Source organism: Electrona antarctica, assembly GCF_951216825.1.
Source record: "Electrona antarctica genome assembly, chromosome: 6".
NCBI classification, from domain to species: domain Eukaryota; kingdom Metazoa; phylum Chordata; class Actinopteri; order Myctophiformes; family Myctophidae; genus Electrona; species Electrona antarctica.
The window spans coordinates 52,760,202-52,777,167 of NC_136811.1; the positions used below are offsets into that span (position 1 = coordinate 52,760,202).

The following is a 16,966-nucleotide window of genomic DNA, read 5'->3' on the forward strand; positions in this document are numbered from 1 at the left end:
GCTATGGGAGGAAAAACTGATGACTCCAAGATAAAATAACAAAAGAGAGAAGTATGACTAACGTTATACAGAAGCAGTCAATGTCACCAGAATAGGGAAGCTATAGGGTGGTTAATTAAATACATACAGCAATACAACGTTCTGGAGATATATGAAAGTGAAAGACAGACAAACGTATAATATGGAATTGGGATCTTTCTGTCAAAATGAAATGAAAAATGAAATGATTACTATATTTACCCAGGGTATCTGGGCTAAGCTCAATAACTTGTTTCCAGCCAGGCCCTGCTCATAGAACACATTTCATCGTAGTGGTTCAATGCCTTCTTCAAGGGCACTTCAGCGGTGGTCATTTTAACGTGTCGGACCGCTGATTCGAACTGGCGACCTTCCGGTATCCGTTCGGCCACCGCTGCAGCAGGAGGAAACTGCTGACAGAAAGATATATAAGATAGTCTGTGCCTCGTAATTTGGCTGGGAGACCACAAGGGGAAGTAAATGTAAACAATGTGTTCCTTTTTCTCCACTCTCTGATTTATGCAATTTCTGATACACACATGACTTGAGCGGCTTAGTTAGTGCCACACCTTTGCAACTAAAATCGAGCTTTGTGCCCAGATAATGTCAAACTAGATAAATTGAGGCAGACTCACTCCCTAAACATTTCGCGGCCACGCTTAGTGCACCATAGATTGTCCAAATAGGACCCCGAGTCACATAAAAATACACCTGATCATGGATCATTGAGTTCTTCTTCTAAAAGCTTCTTTTCCACACAGATCTTGATTTCATCATGAACAGCAGCAACTTTGTTTATTGTCATCTTTTGGTCCTTTGCAGATCATTCGACCATTACTGAGTTACAGACAAAGTATGACAACCTAGATACTTTTAATAGGCCTATTAACATTCTTAGTGAGCCCAGACTGTTTCTTCAGGAACTGTATTTTGTAGTTGTTTTCACAATTGTTTACAGTACATAAACTAAATCCGTCGGTATAACTCCTCTTTGATGTTTAGTCAAGTCGTGTGATTGTCCCAGTGGATGGATGACGTTTGGAGACAGCTGTTATTACAGATCTGCTGCACTGAAAACTTGGGAGGAACATAGAAACCTATGTCTGAACTCTGAAGACACCAATGATCTGGTGATCATTAACAGTGAAGAAGAATGGGTTAGTGGATCTGTGCGTGTGTTTGTGTGTGTGCGCATGAAGAATCTGTTCTACAAAGGAGAGAGTGCTTTCCCTCTCCCCATAGAGCATAAACAGACGTTGAATACTTAGACTAGAAAATACTCAGGCAAAAATACGGAGAAGTTCTGCACAGATAGATGGATGAAAAAGCACAGGCAGGCAGATGAAGGTTCCGGAGTTCCATTTATTTTCAGAGAGTACAAGACATCATTCACAGCCATGGGCCTGGCCCACCCGCCTCACGGCGTGTGAGCCACTGAACTAACTGTAACAGACATTTTCAGTAGACCTTATACACAAAGGAAATGCAAAGGTGGTCCCAACCCCCCTGTACCAAATGGTCAAACATGTCTAAATAAGGTGTTGGTCACCAGGAAGCAAGCACAGAACAGTAGGTGTCCTGCAGGCCTGGCCGTTTACTATCAGCAAGCCAGATCTTTAGGGTCCCTCCTGCAGCTGCCCATACATCCTGTCTAAACACGTCATGTCACTCTCTCAGGCCCTGAGAGACAAAGATCCACTTTAGTTTAAAACATGGTTCTTTATCTATATTAATGTGAATTGTGATTTCCAGATACATCAGACCTCCCTTTGAGGCAACCATGCCTCATAAAAACGAATATGGAAACACAATTATTGACCCTCGTCCTCCCTTTGGCACTGACTGGAACATCAAGATGACACAAAGAAATCAAACAATTACAGTAGAATTAAAAATGGCTTACAAACTTCTAGGCATTCAAATCACATAACTCGTTACCAGTGTTCTCATTCCATTACAGTATTATCATCGGTGTGCCTATAGAACTCCCTTCTGTGTTCTCTCTTACACACTAACTTCTCTGTACTGTAATCAACTTCACTTTTAACCTGTACATAACTCAAAACATGATCATTGACATAAATGATAACCCGTAAACATATATCTGACATTTAACAGACGTTGCCGCTTTCAGGAAATTTAGGACATGCAATAACATATACGTTATAATGCTTTGAATAAAACTCTGCTCTACTAGGGTAGTACATAATAAATGACGCTGGGCCCTTGTTAACCAGCTAAACAGTAATAAGAAAAGTTACATAAATACATTAACAGGCCAGAGTTTAAGCAATATTTAACTAATATTCTCTTCACGTCGAGGAAATTACCTCATTGTTGCATAAGTAGGCTACTCATGACTCAACTTATCTAATTATACGACAAAAACATACAATCAACACGAGGCCTATTACTATGTTGAACTAGACAAACGTAGACATACATTTGGAATCAAATGGAACGATATCCATCTGATATAATAGAATCTTCTGTAACGTTTCTCTTCTTTTGTCTCACCTTCGTCAGTGTCCATCAGTCAGCGCACACGGGCCAAACGAGGTTTGTGATGCAGTACACTTATGCACCGCATGGCGTAGGCCGCTCTGTTGTCGAGAGTTGCCCTTTGTCCCGTCGGAAACTTTCATTCTGAATTCTGATCTGAATTCACTTTATCACCTCCTCCCTTTCAGTCATGATAATTAGGGCCGGGACTTTAACGCGTTAATTGAGATTAATTAACTACAGAAAAATTAACGCGTTAAAAAAATTAACGCATTTAATCGCACCTTTTTTTTCCACCGCGGAACGTTTCTCACTGGGTGCGTTTCTAGTAGTACTGAATAGGCTGCGGCACGCAGCAGCAGCAGCAGTTGTTTACTTTACACTACAGGCTACAGCTCCGTCAGAAAGCCCAAACCCAAATGAATCGAATGAAGAAGCAGCTTATATCGCTTTTGCTCCATGGATGGGACATTTAGATGTAAAAGCTATCGGATGGACGCGTGGATAGCGGCATGGCTGTGTGCAATGTCAGAGGGAAATGATCCATTTATGACCAACGTTAGCTTATATGCTAGGCTTGCTAGCTGCTTCAGTTTAACATGTCTCACAGACCACCGGAGACGCGCAGTGATTTCACCGCTGTCAAGCTGTCCTCGATGCGAAACATACTGAAGTAGCAAGCGTGGGTCAGCCCCAACCTCATGTGAAATGTTTCCCCCATAATAAAGTAGTTTTTATTTGTTCTCATGCCCCCCATGTAAAGCACATTTGAGTATTCATATACACACTGCTGCTCTTGTTTATCTGTTGGGGAATACCACTCATTTTCAACATTTTTCTATGGAGTTGTGTGCACTGGAAATAATAATGTCCCCCCATTATGTGTTGCCTATAGAACTGGAGGTCTGAAAAAAACAGTAACATTATGAAGTACATTTTTGTGATGTCACTGAGATGTACTTCATAATGTTACTGATTTTTTTCAGACCTCCAGTTCTAGGCAACACAGAATGGGGGGGACTTTCTTATTATATCCACACAACAACTCTAAGGTATATTAATGACAGTAAAATGTTGAAAATGAGTGGAATCCCGTAGTCACTATTCACAGGGATACCAAAAAACATTTGAAAAAAAAGGTTTCTCACTGTTCTCGGGTTGAATAATGGTATGCGATTAAAATGCGATTAATCGAGATTAATTAACTACAAAGCCTCTGATTAATTAGATTAATTTTTTTAATCGAGTCCCAGCTCTAATGATAATACAACATGACTAAAAAAAACGAGAAAGTGAATCAGTGTCATCACAGGAGCCTACAGGCCTCTGCGAGGCAGAAACTTGCGATTCGCCGCGTTGCGAGCTTGTAGATCAGCTCTGTCGAACCGCTGAATGGAACGAAGCCACGACGCCTCGCCGCCGGCGCCTGTCGAGTCGAGACGCGTCGTGAAGAGTCAATGAAGCGGCCATCGCCTCCCTTGGACCGCAGACCGCCGATGAACGCCCTCGGGCCGGGGCACGCTGTGCTCCGTAGCACCCCTCTCCCCGCCGTCCAGCCGCCGAGCATCGCCTCTGGTCACGATCGCCGAGAGCATCACGCCGTTGCCCATCGCCGCTCCACGGTGCAGGCCGCCTCCGTCGCGGTGGTGATGAATGAAACCCCCCCCACCGCGCCGGGCAGGCCGTCGCCATTGTCTCGCTGGTTCGACTGCAGTGCGCATAGCGCCGTCGTCGTCGCCGTTCCCCTCCGTCCAAAAAATTGCCGACCGAAATATCTATTAGACTGAATTGTCAATTGTCCACTGGCTCTCTCGCCTGACGCAAAAATGCATCAACACGACCGAGCTCGGCACCACTTTGAAGAATCTGTTCTACAAAGGAGAGAGTGCTTTCCCTCTCCCCATAGAGCATAAACAGACGTTGAATACTTAGACTAGAAAATACTCAGGCAAAAATACGGAGAAGTTCTGCACAGATAGATGGATGAAAAAGCACAGGCAGGCAGATGAAGGTTCCGGAGTTCCATTTATTTTCAGAGAGTACAAGACATCATTCACAGCCATGGGCCTGGCCCACCCGCCTCACGGCGTGTGAGCCACTGAACTAACTGTAACAGACATTTTCAGTAGACCTTATACACAAAGGAAATGCAAAGGTGGTCCCAACCCCCCTGTACCAAATGGTCAAACATGTCTAAATAAGGTGTTGGTCACCAGGAAGCAAGCACAGAACAGTAGGTGTCCTGCAGGCCTGGCCGTTTACTATCAGCAAGCCAGATCTTTAGGGTCCCTCCTGCAGCTGCCCATACATCCTGTCTAAACACGTCATGTCACTCTCTCAGGCCCTGAGAGACAAAGATCCACTTTAGTTTAAAACATGGTTCTTTATCTATATTAATGTGAATTGTGATTTCCAGATACATCACGCACGTACACAAAATTGCATGTTATGTTGTTATAGCGACCGTTGCTAAGCTGGGCAAGCTTTCGCCACCTCGTAGCTGTCAGTGTTATTTTACATACATGGCTGTGTTATTGAACACATACACAGCTTAATGTCTGGAAAGGTATACGACTGACCCACTCAGGTGATGTCAATAATATCAATCACCGTAGTGTACTCCTATATCGGTCATTAAAGTTGATTGAGTTGGAAACTGTTTCTCCCTCTAACATTTCCTCGTATTTCTAGTTTATTGAAATAATGTCATGCACATTTGTCCAGTGCATAGCCTACTGCAGGCCTGGTTGACTATATATATATATATATATATATATATATATTTATTTTACCTTACAGTACAATATAGTCCATGTCAAAAGTAATTTTTTTCCTTTTTTCCCCCCTTTGCCCTTACACTTCCCCCCACCCTTGGTCCAACATGCAACATACGACAAAAAATACATACAATTACGAACAAAAAGACAAACAAAAACAAATCAAATAATAGTTATGATGTATCTCGCTATCCCTCCTGGCACTCCTTCATGGCACCTATGGTGTACATATACGTTGAGCTTGTCAACCTGTCGAGCTGTGGACTAGATCAAATTTAGAAGACATTTTCAAGCTCTTGCTACTGAAATGATCGATTATTTATACAGAGAAATCTCAATCTCAATGGGGAGAAGGAAAGCTTGCCATCTTTCCTCTCTTAGTAACCGTTGCTAACGTGCCTATATTGGACAAGGACTGGTTGGGAATAGCGAAGGGCAAATTATGATTATAGTGAAAACCTGAATATTTCAATCATCTACAATCAGGAATTCATCAGAGGATTGACCCATGAGGATCACTATGCATCATGGCTTGGTCTGACGAGGACTGGGGGCAAATGGACGGGTTGACGGAACACCGCTGACAACACAGTGAGACCTTTTTCCATTGTCGTTCTGACAGAGTGACAGAGTGGATGTGATTAAAATTCCTTGTGCTGTTTGTTGTTTACTCTTGCAGGCACTGGGCGAAAAACTTGCCTCGTAACAATAGAGACGACAACTGCACATCGTACAACTATGAAAGTGGAGCCGGCGGATGGAACGATGGAGAGTGTGACATGGAAGCCTTCCGGATGTGGGAAAAGTGATGTTTATCTCAACTTTACTGACGGAACTGCAGCTTAGTGTTCGGCTTTGTGAAGTTAAACTGTATAGTGATAAGTAGTGGGGGGGAAAAAAGTAGTGGCATGTTGTTATAAATGGAGCGATAACACACAGAAAGCTATACCATTGATGGAATGCTATAACATATTTCCTAGCACCTATCTCTAGGGGTGTATACCTTCCCGAGAATTAGCCTGGCTAATAAGCCAGACTAATATCACACAACACTGTCGCGGTATATTAGTCTGGGCTGGCTCCACTTGGATTTCATTTCCCGGGGGGCGGGTTCAAACATTTTCTCTTTGACGCAATTGGTCAGAGCTACTGTCAGTCAAAGGTCTCAAGCATTGAACGTCACTGTACCAAAGCCCGCCCATATTGCATACCGTGTCCCGATTGGCCCGACCTGTTCTCGGTTGTAGGAAAGAGGCGTGCTACTGAGCCTCGCCAGACCCTAATCCGCTGGCAGGCAAATCTTTTTTTGCCAACGGCTGATTCGGTCTGGTTTATTAACCAGGCTACCCGAGAATCACTATGATAATTATTCCCCCCAGATGGTACCAAATACCAATGACCCCAAATTTGGGGTCCTGGCTCACAGACTAAACCCATCTTCAGAGTAGACCGGTTCTCCCTTTCAGCCATGGCAATGTTCGAACTCCGGCTATCGAAGGACCATATTAAAGAGATAGAGTTCTAGGTTCACAGGATATTTAACATCACCATGGTGCATCGGCAAGAATGCATACAAAGAGTTCCATCAAAGCCTTTATTGTTCCGTTGCACACATGAGCATTTGGTTTATGAGCAAGGAGTTGGTGAGGCTTCACGTTATGCTTTTTTATTCATTGACTGATTCTGAGACTCCAGACCAGGACAGAGAGGTTCCAAGGTAGGGCTCATGCTGCTGCTGCTGCCAAACAATAACTGTAGGGACAGGCACTCAAGCAGTATATATAGCAGGCCACTGATAAGCCTATCTCACAGAATTTCCCCGCCCCCCTAAATACGCCCCCTTTCGGGGTTAGTGGTGATAGCGTGACGTCACTCCAAGACCCCCTTCGATCGCACAGATCACAAGTACCTACCCAGGCCACAACCATATTTCATGTAGCTGATGGCATTGGTGATCATTCTGACCCTCAAACACCCCCTATGTCTCCCTGTGCCTATTGTGGCTCTACAACTCATCACATTAGCCAGTGTGCAGATTTCAGAGCCCTGAACAAACAGCAAGTCACAGAATGGATCAAGAAGAATAGGAGGTGTTGGCGCTGTGCCCGACCACATCTGGCAGCTAAATGCACACATTACAGAGAGACTGTAATACCTGCAAGAGGAGACACCTGCAGGTTCTTTGTGAGATCAACAATACCTCAGCGAGTTCTTATCATGTCAATTCCACTGCCCAGAACCTATTCCTTGATCGCCCAACCCCCACAAGTAATGTTCTCTTGAAACTTGTCAAAGTCACCCTACGCAATGGCAGTCGCACCCTAGAGACCTTCGCACTGTTGGACGACGGGTCAGCACGAACCATCCTTCTGCAGTCAGCAGCTCAAAGACTCCAGCTTGATGGTGTAACAGAAGACTTAGCCCTCCGAACAGTAAAAGGAGTGGAAAGGTTGCCGGGGGCTCGTGTCTCTTTTAAGGTGAGCTCGGCCACTAGCTCCACTGAATTTCATATCAACCATGCCTTCACTGCAGATCGACTTGCTCTGTCTGAGCACACACACCCTGTCCATTCCCTCCAAAGAAGCAGTGGCGTGCACAGATAGACACTAGGGTGTGCTAGAGCACCCCCTGCCCTTTTGGCAATGTGCCCTTTCGAAAAAAACAAACAAAAAAAACACACTTTTTTTACTTTTTTTTTTACACTGTACAGTATGTGGACCATGGTGACATTGATCAATTCTTGATAAAAAGCTTCTAATATATTATTTAGGCCCCACAAACTATAAATCTCACACTATTAAGGCAACCGGCCGGTTCCACGCGCTGCACAAAGTGCCCTTGTTTTCCACTGCCCCTCTAAATGTCTGTGCACGCCACTGCAAAGAAGACACAAATACCTACGTAGACTGCCACTGTCACCAATCCACAAGGTCACCCCACTACTTCTCATTGGCTCAGACAATATTCACCTGATCTCCCCTATTGCCCCAGTACGATTTGGCCCATCAGGAGCACCAGCAGCAATCAAGACTCTCCTTGGCTGGACACTGCAAGGTCCAAACAGGTACCCTGAACCTCACCCTTCTGTTGCCAGGTGCTTCCATATCTCCAATGCCTCCCCACCAATCCATACAGTTTCCCCCCTCAAGGCTCAGAGACCCCAGACATCAACTAGCCCCCTGCTCACCCCTGCCCCCAGCGTTTGTCCGGAAAAACGTGTAAATGGCAGGCTGCAGAGTGAACGGAAGCCTGATGTCCCCAGTATTTCACACCCTGACCCCGTGAGCCCAAATTTGTTCTTCATGGGGCGGCATGACCCCTCTCTGCCTTTGGTATCTCATCCAAGCTCGGACCTCAGTCGCTGGCACCACCCAGTATCCCTTCCTGGAATCCCCAAGGACCTCCAAATTACTCTCCCTGGTATGACTCTTCGGAGTTGCAAATCCTTGCAGTATTTGGGGGCGGCTGTAGAAAAGAGTCATCCTAGTTCTCAACAGCAACCCTCCCCCTGGCCTACTCATGGATTGGATCCACCCATTTCCTTCTGTCACTCCCTACCAATCCCTAATCACACCTGTGCTCACTCACACCTCAATCAGTGGCCTGCTATATATACTGCTTGAGTGCCTGTCCCTACAGTTATTGTTTGGCAGCAGCAGCATGAGCCCTACCTTGGAACCTCTCTGTCCTGGTCTGGAGTCTCAGAATCAGACCTAGCTGGGAGACCTAGGGAGACCTAGGGAGACCTAGCAGAATCTAGCTTAGATTTTGAAGGCATCCCGGCACCGATTGTGTTAAAAGTCTGTAGACTTGGCCACACACATATGACATCACGGGTGGAACACACAAAGCCAGGCGTTGGAGGAGATAGCACCTAAAAAATCACACCCGTGTGATGTGAGGGGCGCTCTTATCATTATACATCATCATACATCATCTCATGAACATTGATGCGATTGGTTTATTGTGTTGCGAAGTGGACATTGGTTTCTTCTCTTGTGTGTCCACTATTCCTGCAGACAGGCTTTGCAAAATATATGGCTACACGACAGAAGCACAGGATCTTCGAATATCTCACGACACGCGGCACAAGAGAAATGATCCTCTGACACAGGGGTGGGCAATTATTTTTCCCAAGGGGCCGAATTAGAAACAGAAAATATATTGGAGGGCCAAAAGGCTGAACTTAATTATGCATAATATCAATTTTATTTCTATATAAAAAGCAGTAAATGGACATTTATGATGCTGTACAATAAGAGCGCCCCTCATTTCACATGGGTGTGATTTTTTTTACTTTCTACTTGCATGCTTGAGACGTTTCCTTTCCCAGTTGAAAACTATGTTTTTGTTTAAGTTACAAGTCATGTAAATACTAGCATTTTATTTTAACAATGAGAACATTAGAGGTAGCTGTTTTAATAGTTGTTCTTCCATACGGGGGACCCTGGAGGTGCCACTTTCACAACCCACATGGCGCGCTGCTTACTATCGGCGTGAGATGAGTGTTGAGTCACTCACTACATTAAACAACGACGTTCTGAAAACACAATAACAAGCCAACCAGTTATGATATTGTTGAGACTTGGTGTGTGCACGTTCTGCCAGATCTACTTTGTGGTACAACGGTGTTGACTCGTGTGCCGAAAACAGACGATCCACAAGCTCACGGCGCATCGCCCAACCGTTCTGAACTTCAGAAGCATGCCACATTCGGGGCGCAACACCGCCGTATGATGCAGCATATCTTAAGTTAACTTTATTGGCGAGGCGGGTTAGAGCGGGTTAAATAAAGCATAATGGGATTTAACTTCTTCCTCCTGCGAGGAAGTTTGGTAATCATGCGCCTGCCCTGCCGTGTTGTGGAGCTGCATGCTTAGCTGGGCTTCATGGCTGTTTGCATTCACCGACCGTACAATGCCCAGGTCTGAGTTAGACTTTCATATATTAGCCCCTCACTTCACACGGGTGTGATTTTTTTCCCCCCCCTGAAAAGTAACGTTCTTATTTAACTTTATTAACTAAATACAAATATATTGGACATAAAAAAGACTAACATTTTAATACCCATTAAACTACAATTCCAAACATGCAAACATGACCCGCTTTAATTACTTAATTCTATATTAATAAACAGCTGAAATCAATAATAATTCAGTATTCTAATTAACCTGCGGGCATGTGAAGGTCCCCCACAGATCACATGGTCTTATCCTGGTGTTTCTATTGGTTAACAGATCACATGGTCTTATCCTGGTGTTTCTATTGGTTAACAGTTCACATGGTCTTCTCCTGGTGTTTCTATTGGTTAACAGATCACATGGTCTTATCCTGGTGTTTCTATTGGTTAACAGATCACAGACGGAGTGAAGCCCACCCTGTCGGAGCTGGAGAAGTTTGAGGACCAACCAGAGGGCATCGATCTGGAGGTGGTCACTGAGTCAGGTACAACCATATGGAGCTGTCACTGAGTCACTGAGTCAGGTGTGTGTGTGTGTGTGTGTGTGTGTGTGTGTGTGTGTGTGTGTGTGTGTGTGTGTGTGTGTGTGTGTGTGTGTGTGTGTGTGTGTGTGTGTGTGTGTGTGTGTGTGTGTGTGTGTGTGTGTGTGTGTGTGTGTGTGTGTCAACTTTGACGATGGCGAGGGCCAATATATTTCCACACTCACTCCAGAGGGGCCACAGTTGAGTGCATATTACTGTCGTAGCAAAAATAGCCGATCTACAAGCTCAAAACGCGTCGCAATGCGACGGTTTTTGAGCTTGTATAGATCAGCTATTTTTGCTATATTTGAATTGAAAACCGGAATATTTTTTTGAATTGGAATCCTGAAAAGTAACCTTTTTATTGAATTTCAAATGCATTTAGTTATAGTTATGTTAACTTTATGAACTGTTAACATAACTACACTGGACACACAAAGACAATAACATTGTAATACTAGTCATTAATTAAGTATAGTCATTTAATACTAGTCATGAAGTAATTAAAGCGGGTTTGGAATAGCTGAAATCAATACTATATCAGTATTCTGATATTAACATGCGGGCCGCATTAAGTGAAGGTGGGGGCCGCATGTGGCCCCCGGGCCGCCAGTTGCCCACCCCTAGTCTGACACCTGTGCAGCCATTTAGTTAACTATTCCTGGTCTGGTTAATTGTATTAATTAATTACTTCTATCTCCCCTTATCGAACTCTCCCTAAATATAAATCTTTGTATGTATTGCAATTGATATATGATATGATATATGATGATATATGATCCCCTCAAAAAGTCCCCCTTTTCACTATGATCATGTAAGACGACAACTGAATGTATGTGATTGGTTAGCCGATTTGCTCGTCTACATATGACGTAAATTGTCCCTTCATTGTCAATGGCGTTTAATGTTTTAATGTTTAATTTACATCATATTTGGCGGACATTTGACCTAATTTCTCCTTTCATTGTCAATGGCAAATATTGAGACGTGTGGGCCGGTCAAATAATATCTACAAAAACAAACAAACAAAAAATATATATAGGCAGCTTCCTCAATAGGTATAGCTTCCTCAGACCAGCCACGCTGCGTGCTAGGGAGCCATACCATGAGAGAGGCCTGTACTGCACCACGTGTACTGAATGGAAAAGATGATCAAGGAAGTGGTTGCACCTGGAGAGAGGCTAGGGCCACATATCCTGCTTCTTTATAGGTCACAGAGCGCTGAGGGTTCCGTGACCTATAACGTGGCAGGATGTGGGGAGCGCAGTGTGTTCTGTCTCCTGTCGTGAGAACGAGGTCGTATTGACCTCAAACTGATGTTCTCACGCATTATTGTTTTGTCAAATCAAATGCACGGATAGTAATTATCTACAACACCACTGGGTGTCAATGATATACTTGTTTTTACTCTCTATCATCTGTTTCAACATTAGAATAACTGTATTGGTCCATTTCTTTGATCAAGGGTAAATTAATGGTAAATGGTGCATTTATATTGTGCCTTTATCCAAGGCGCTTCACACACACATTCCTACACCAATTGCGGTGGAAGCCATGCAAGGTACCAACCAGCACATCGGGAGCAATTTGGGGTTCAGTGCCTTGCCCAAGGACACTTCGACATGTAGACAGGAGGAGCCGGGATTCGAGCCGCCGACCCATGGATCATTGGACGACCTGCTCTACCTCCTGAGCCACAGTCACCCCAGGCACACAGCAGTGGTTCTGTTCACTTTTCCATGCCCAGAATTTAGCGTTGCATGTTCACGCGTGCATTCTGTGGTATAAAGACTCTCACTCTATTGGCTATTCTGCATTGTGGGTGTGTGCGCACACGTGCGCATGCACGTTCAAAAGTATAAACCCGAAACCATTTGCTTGGATGGGACAGTGTTGAAGTCCAACAGGAAGAGACAGCAACTCAGATTGTTTGTAACTTTTTGTGTCTGTCTATTGTTTGTCTGCTTTTGTTAGCCTGTTTCATACTTTATCGTTGATGTATTGAATATAGGTGGTTTATAATTTGTCTGTCTTAAAAAAAAGAAAAAAACACAGGGACGCTACAATGTAATGATACAAGCACACATGTGTATGTAAATCGATGTGACCAAATAAATAAACAAGTATACAAATATAAAATAACAAATATAAAAAAGAACACCCTTTACGTCTGTGTTTTGGTTAAAAAATATTAAAATATTGAACCAATGAAAAGTAGTAAAAAGCGCTTCGGACAAAACTTCTTAACTCCATTGGACCCTCAAACTGTCTGCTGAAACATCTAACTCCACCACCTCTACCCCTCTCATGCAAGTAATTGACAATATATAAAGTCACAACACCAACTTTGATGAGGCCATTTTAAATTTCGTGAAAAATGAAAATTTTGGAGTTAGGTGGTTTCATCCCGACAGCTTTTACCAACTAAGTTAGATTTTTGTGTTGTTTCTTAAGATGTCTGGCAGGCCAGGCAGATCAATGAGGATGCGGTACGTTGGAGGAGACCAGGAGGAGAGGGTGGAGGAGGAGGACAGCGAAGAGTACGACGATATAGACATTCCCAGAGACCAAGGCTCACTGGAGGCAGGAGAACAAGGTACAGGTACAACACCACATAACGCCGTTTCTCCCTCTTCTTCACATACTACAGATTTTCTTTCTCCATGTGCTATCAGTGTTATTATTTAGTTTGTTTGATGAAACAACTAAAGTTTAGGTGATGAGCTGACAAGGCTATAGCCTACGGCTGTGCCGTTTGTGAAACAATATTCAAAATATATGAAACCTTTTACTTGGCAAAAGGGCTCAAACTTTCTTCTTTCGATCCTGCCTTGATCGCCTTAACCCCCCCTTCTCTTCTTCCCTTTCTCTGTTCAGGAAAACACAGCACAAAAACGATTTCATGCACTTTTTTACTTGTAAAACTGTGATGCGACAATAAAGCTGATTCTGATTCTCCTTATGTGGAAAGATTAGACAATCCAGCGCAACACAGCGTGCCAGGCAGTCATGTAACAATTAATCGTAAATCGATTACAATCGATTCAAACTCATGGTGACAATTTAAATCGATTCAATAACAATTAGGGCTGTCAAAATAACTGAGTTAACTGAGTTAATTAATTTGTGAAATTAATTAGATTACAATTTTCAACACGATTAATGCATGCTTAGATTACCTACTGTACACATACTGTACGTCCCATCTCTGCACTAGTCATCGCTCGATGGCTTATATAGATCCAAGCGAGATGGAAAGAGAAGTCCTATAGGCCACGGGTTCCCAAAGTGGGGTCCGGGGACCCCTAGGGGTACTTGAGGGAGTTCCAGGGGGTACCTAGCTCAATTAGAGATATAAGGAACCAAATGGACCCGTATGGGTCTGTAACTCAGAGAGTGTACAAATGGAACCCATTTGGTTCCATTTGTACACTCTCAGAGTTAAATTAACAGTGGTTTTACAATATAAATTGGGGTACCAGAGATAGAATTGCCATTAAATCGGGGGTCCGTAGCATAATGCGTATGAATTTGGGGGGGTCCATGCAATTAATATGTTTCGGAATCACTGCTAGAGCCGTAAAAACCGTCCCTTATCTGGGTCACTGGCATATGTTTTAAAATGGGGGTCCGTGGCCTAATAAATGTTGATTTGGGGGTCCTTGACACAAAAAGGTTTGGGAACCACTGCTATAGGCCTATCTGGATGGGGAAAAAACACAAGTCGGGTATTGTCATAAAAGGCTGCAACTTACATACAGCGGCTCAAATCAATCACATAGCACGACAACGAGGTGAGAGACTGAGAGAGAGAGAGAGAGAGCTAGAGAGTCACTGATCTTTAAAAACATATATATATGTATTAATTAATTGTTAAGCTGTGATTAATCTGATTAAAATTTGTAATCGTTTGACAGCCCTAATAAAAATATATCGTGATGAAAAAATATACACAAAGAAAAAAAAGAATAGGCCTATACAGTAGGCTATCTTTGTAAGAGAATTGATTCTTTGATTGACAGTTTTCAGTCATTTGCTACTGTATTGAAAAGAACACACAGGGCAGGATATTGTAAAGAAGAGAATAAAATACTGGATTTGTGAAAGAGAAATAATAAAAAACGCATTGTGAATCTAGTATTGTGTCAATGAGTTGTATCATGAGTCGAGGGAGTTTGTTTGATGATGAAACAACTGAAGTTTAGGTGATGAGCTGACAATTAAGGCTACTCTCCTATGCAAAGAAAATAATCCAGCGCAACACACCACGCAGGTGTCTGCATGCATGCCATTAGGTCATCTAAGCAACACACCACGCAGGTGTCTGCATGCATGCCATTAGGTCATCTAAGCATAATAATTATTGTAGTCGACCAGTTAGGTGGCCTTTATGGTTTTTTTCCCCCTCTTTGGATAAATTGGTATTATTCCTTATATAATGTAAAGGGACAAACACATGCATGGGATTTTGAACAGGAAAGACTCAGTGTGCTGAGCAGCCCAAATTGTTGATTTATTATTGTTTGCAACATGCAGCGCTGACCAAAAGCATTGTCTAGCCTTATGGAATTTTAGCATCAAGTCAGCTCTTATAATCCATATAAACATCAAACGCTCTTCTTTCGATCCTGCCTTGATCGCCTTAACTCCTTCTCTTCTTCCCTTTCTCTGTTCAGGAAAACAACACATTTTTTTTTAAATTTGTACAAATGTGATGTGACAACAAAACTGGAAAGATTAGAATCCAGCTACTTTTTTTTCCTTTCTCTCTCTCACCTTCTGAATAAAATAATAATAATAATCACACCTGTGTAGGTCGAAAGTAGCCGATTTGCCCGTCTACATATGACGTAAATTCTCCATTCATTGTCAATGGCATTTAATGTTTGTGTTTATAGGACAAGAATCTACACTATAGCTGAATATAGGAGGGGCTAGCGCCCCTCAAAAATAAATAAAGATATAAAACTGTGATGTGACAAATTACAGTGTATTCTGATTGTGTTTAAAGTTGAGCTCTACTGTACTAATACCCTCCAGGTGTCCAGAGAGCCATCATCATTGAGAGAGGCATCTTCAGAGCAGCTGCAGTGTGTCTTACAGCGCTGTGTGTTCTAGCAGTGGTGAGAACCACAGACAAGGTCATGGACTGTGAGTATCAGCTGGTCAAACATATGATTAATGCTCCTACAACAATACAAAGATGCTGAATTGATAGTGTGTGGGTTCACTAGTACTTTATTATACACGTTGAGGTCTATTAAAACAAAACAAAAAAGAAACACTGTTACCTAATCAGTAAGTGAGTTTTCTTCTTCTCAAAGTTCCTTTTCCACACAGATGCAGATGCTGCTTGGTCTCGTTATGCACAGTATAAACAACTGTGTTTTTGTCTTATCTTTTGACCCTTTGCAGGTAATTCAGCCATTACTGAGTTACAGACAAAGTATGACAACCTGACCCTGGAGAGAGACCAATTGCAAAGTGAAGTAAACCAGCTTAAAAGAGAGACAGCAGGTGAGAGAGAATATATATTGAGGGACCAAGCCCAAAGGGCATATGGTCACTCATTGTATTTGTATGGGGGGTTTTTTTCTTCTTCTTCTCCTTCTTCTTCTTCCGCCAAAAATTGCAGTTCTGGCTTAACCGTCGGTTTTCAGGACTTTAAACAGGCATAGCTCATGAACCATTTGACTGTCGGCAATACAACTCCTTTTCCACAGGGATGATTTAAGAGATAGCGGAGACAGAGTAATAAAATGACTGCTCCATACATGCCAATATATTCTGTGCATGAAAACGAAACGACTGGCAATACAACTCCAATACACATATCTGTCTCCTCGTGCAAAACAACTTTCGTGACATTTGACCTCTCACCTTTAGATCACCCACTATTTTGAATTATTAATACATTCTTCTGTCGGTGCTCCAGGCAAAATGTGCAGTTGTTTTTCACGAAATTCGGCAATATTGCAGAGGGCTATGTCACCCTGCTTAGACATGAAGCCCACAACCATTGGCCAAGTGCTACGGCGATACAGTTTAAATGCTACCTTTGAACAGGCATAGCTCATGAACCGTTTGACCGCCAGCAATAAAACCTCAATACACATATGCGTCTCCCCACGAGGAACAAAGGTGGTAGGCTTCTTCTTTCTCTCAACTTCAGTGTTCTGTTTCTATGG

The 16,966-nt window shown here is 43.0% G+C and overlaps 1 protein-coding gene across 1 annotated transcript in view; it reads left to right on the forward strand.

Annotated features, from left to right (window-relative positions):
* LOC306925145 (scavenger receptor cysteine-rich domain-containing group B protein-like) overlaps positions 1–16,966 on the forward strand; it is a gene marked incomplete at its 3' end in the record, with an annotated part of 797,673 nt that overhangs the window by 774,705 nt on the left and 6,002 nt on the right. Inside the window, exons 2-4 of the mRNA XM_079503827.1 lie at positions 13,233–13,374; positions 15,819–15,929; positions 16,194–16,295. Of these exons, the coding sequence (XP_079359953.1) occupies positions 13,233–13,374; positions 15,819–15,929; positions 16,194–16,295 (355 nt within the window). The remainder of the gene's footprint in view (positions 1–13,232; positions 13,375–15,818; positions 15,930–16,193; positions 16,296–16,966) is intronic.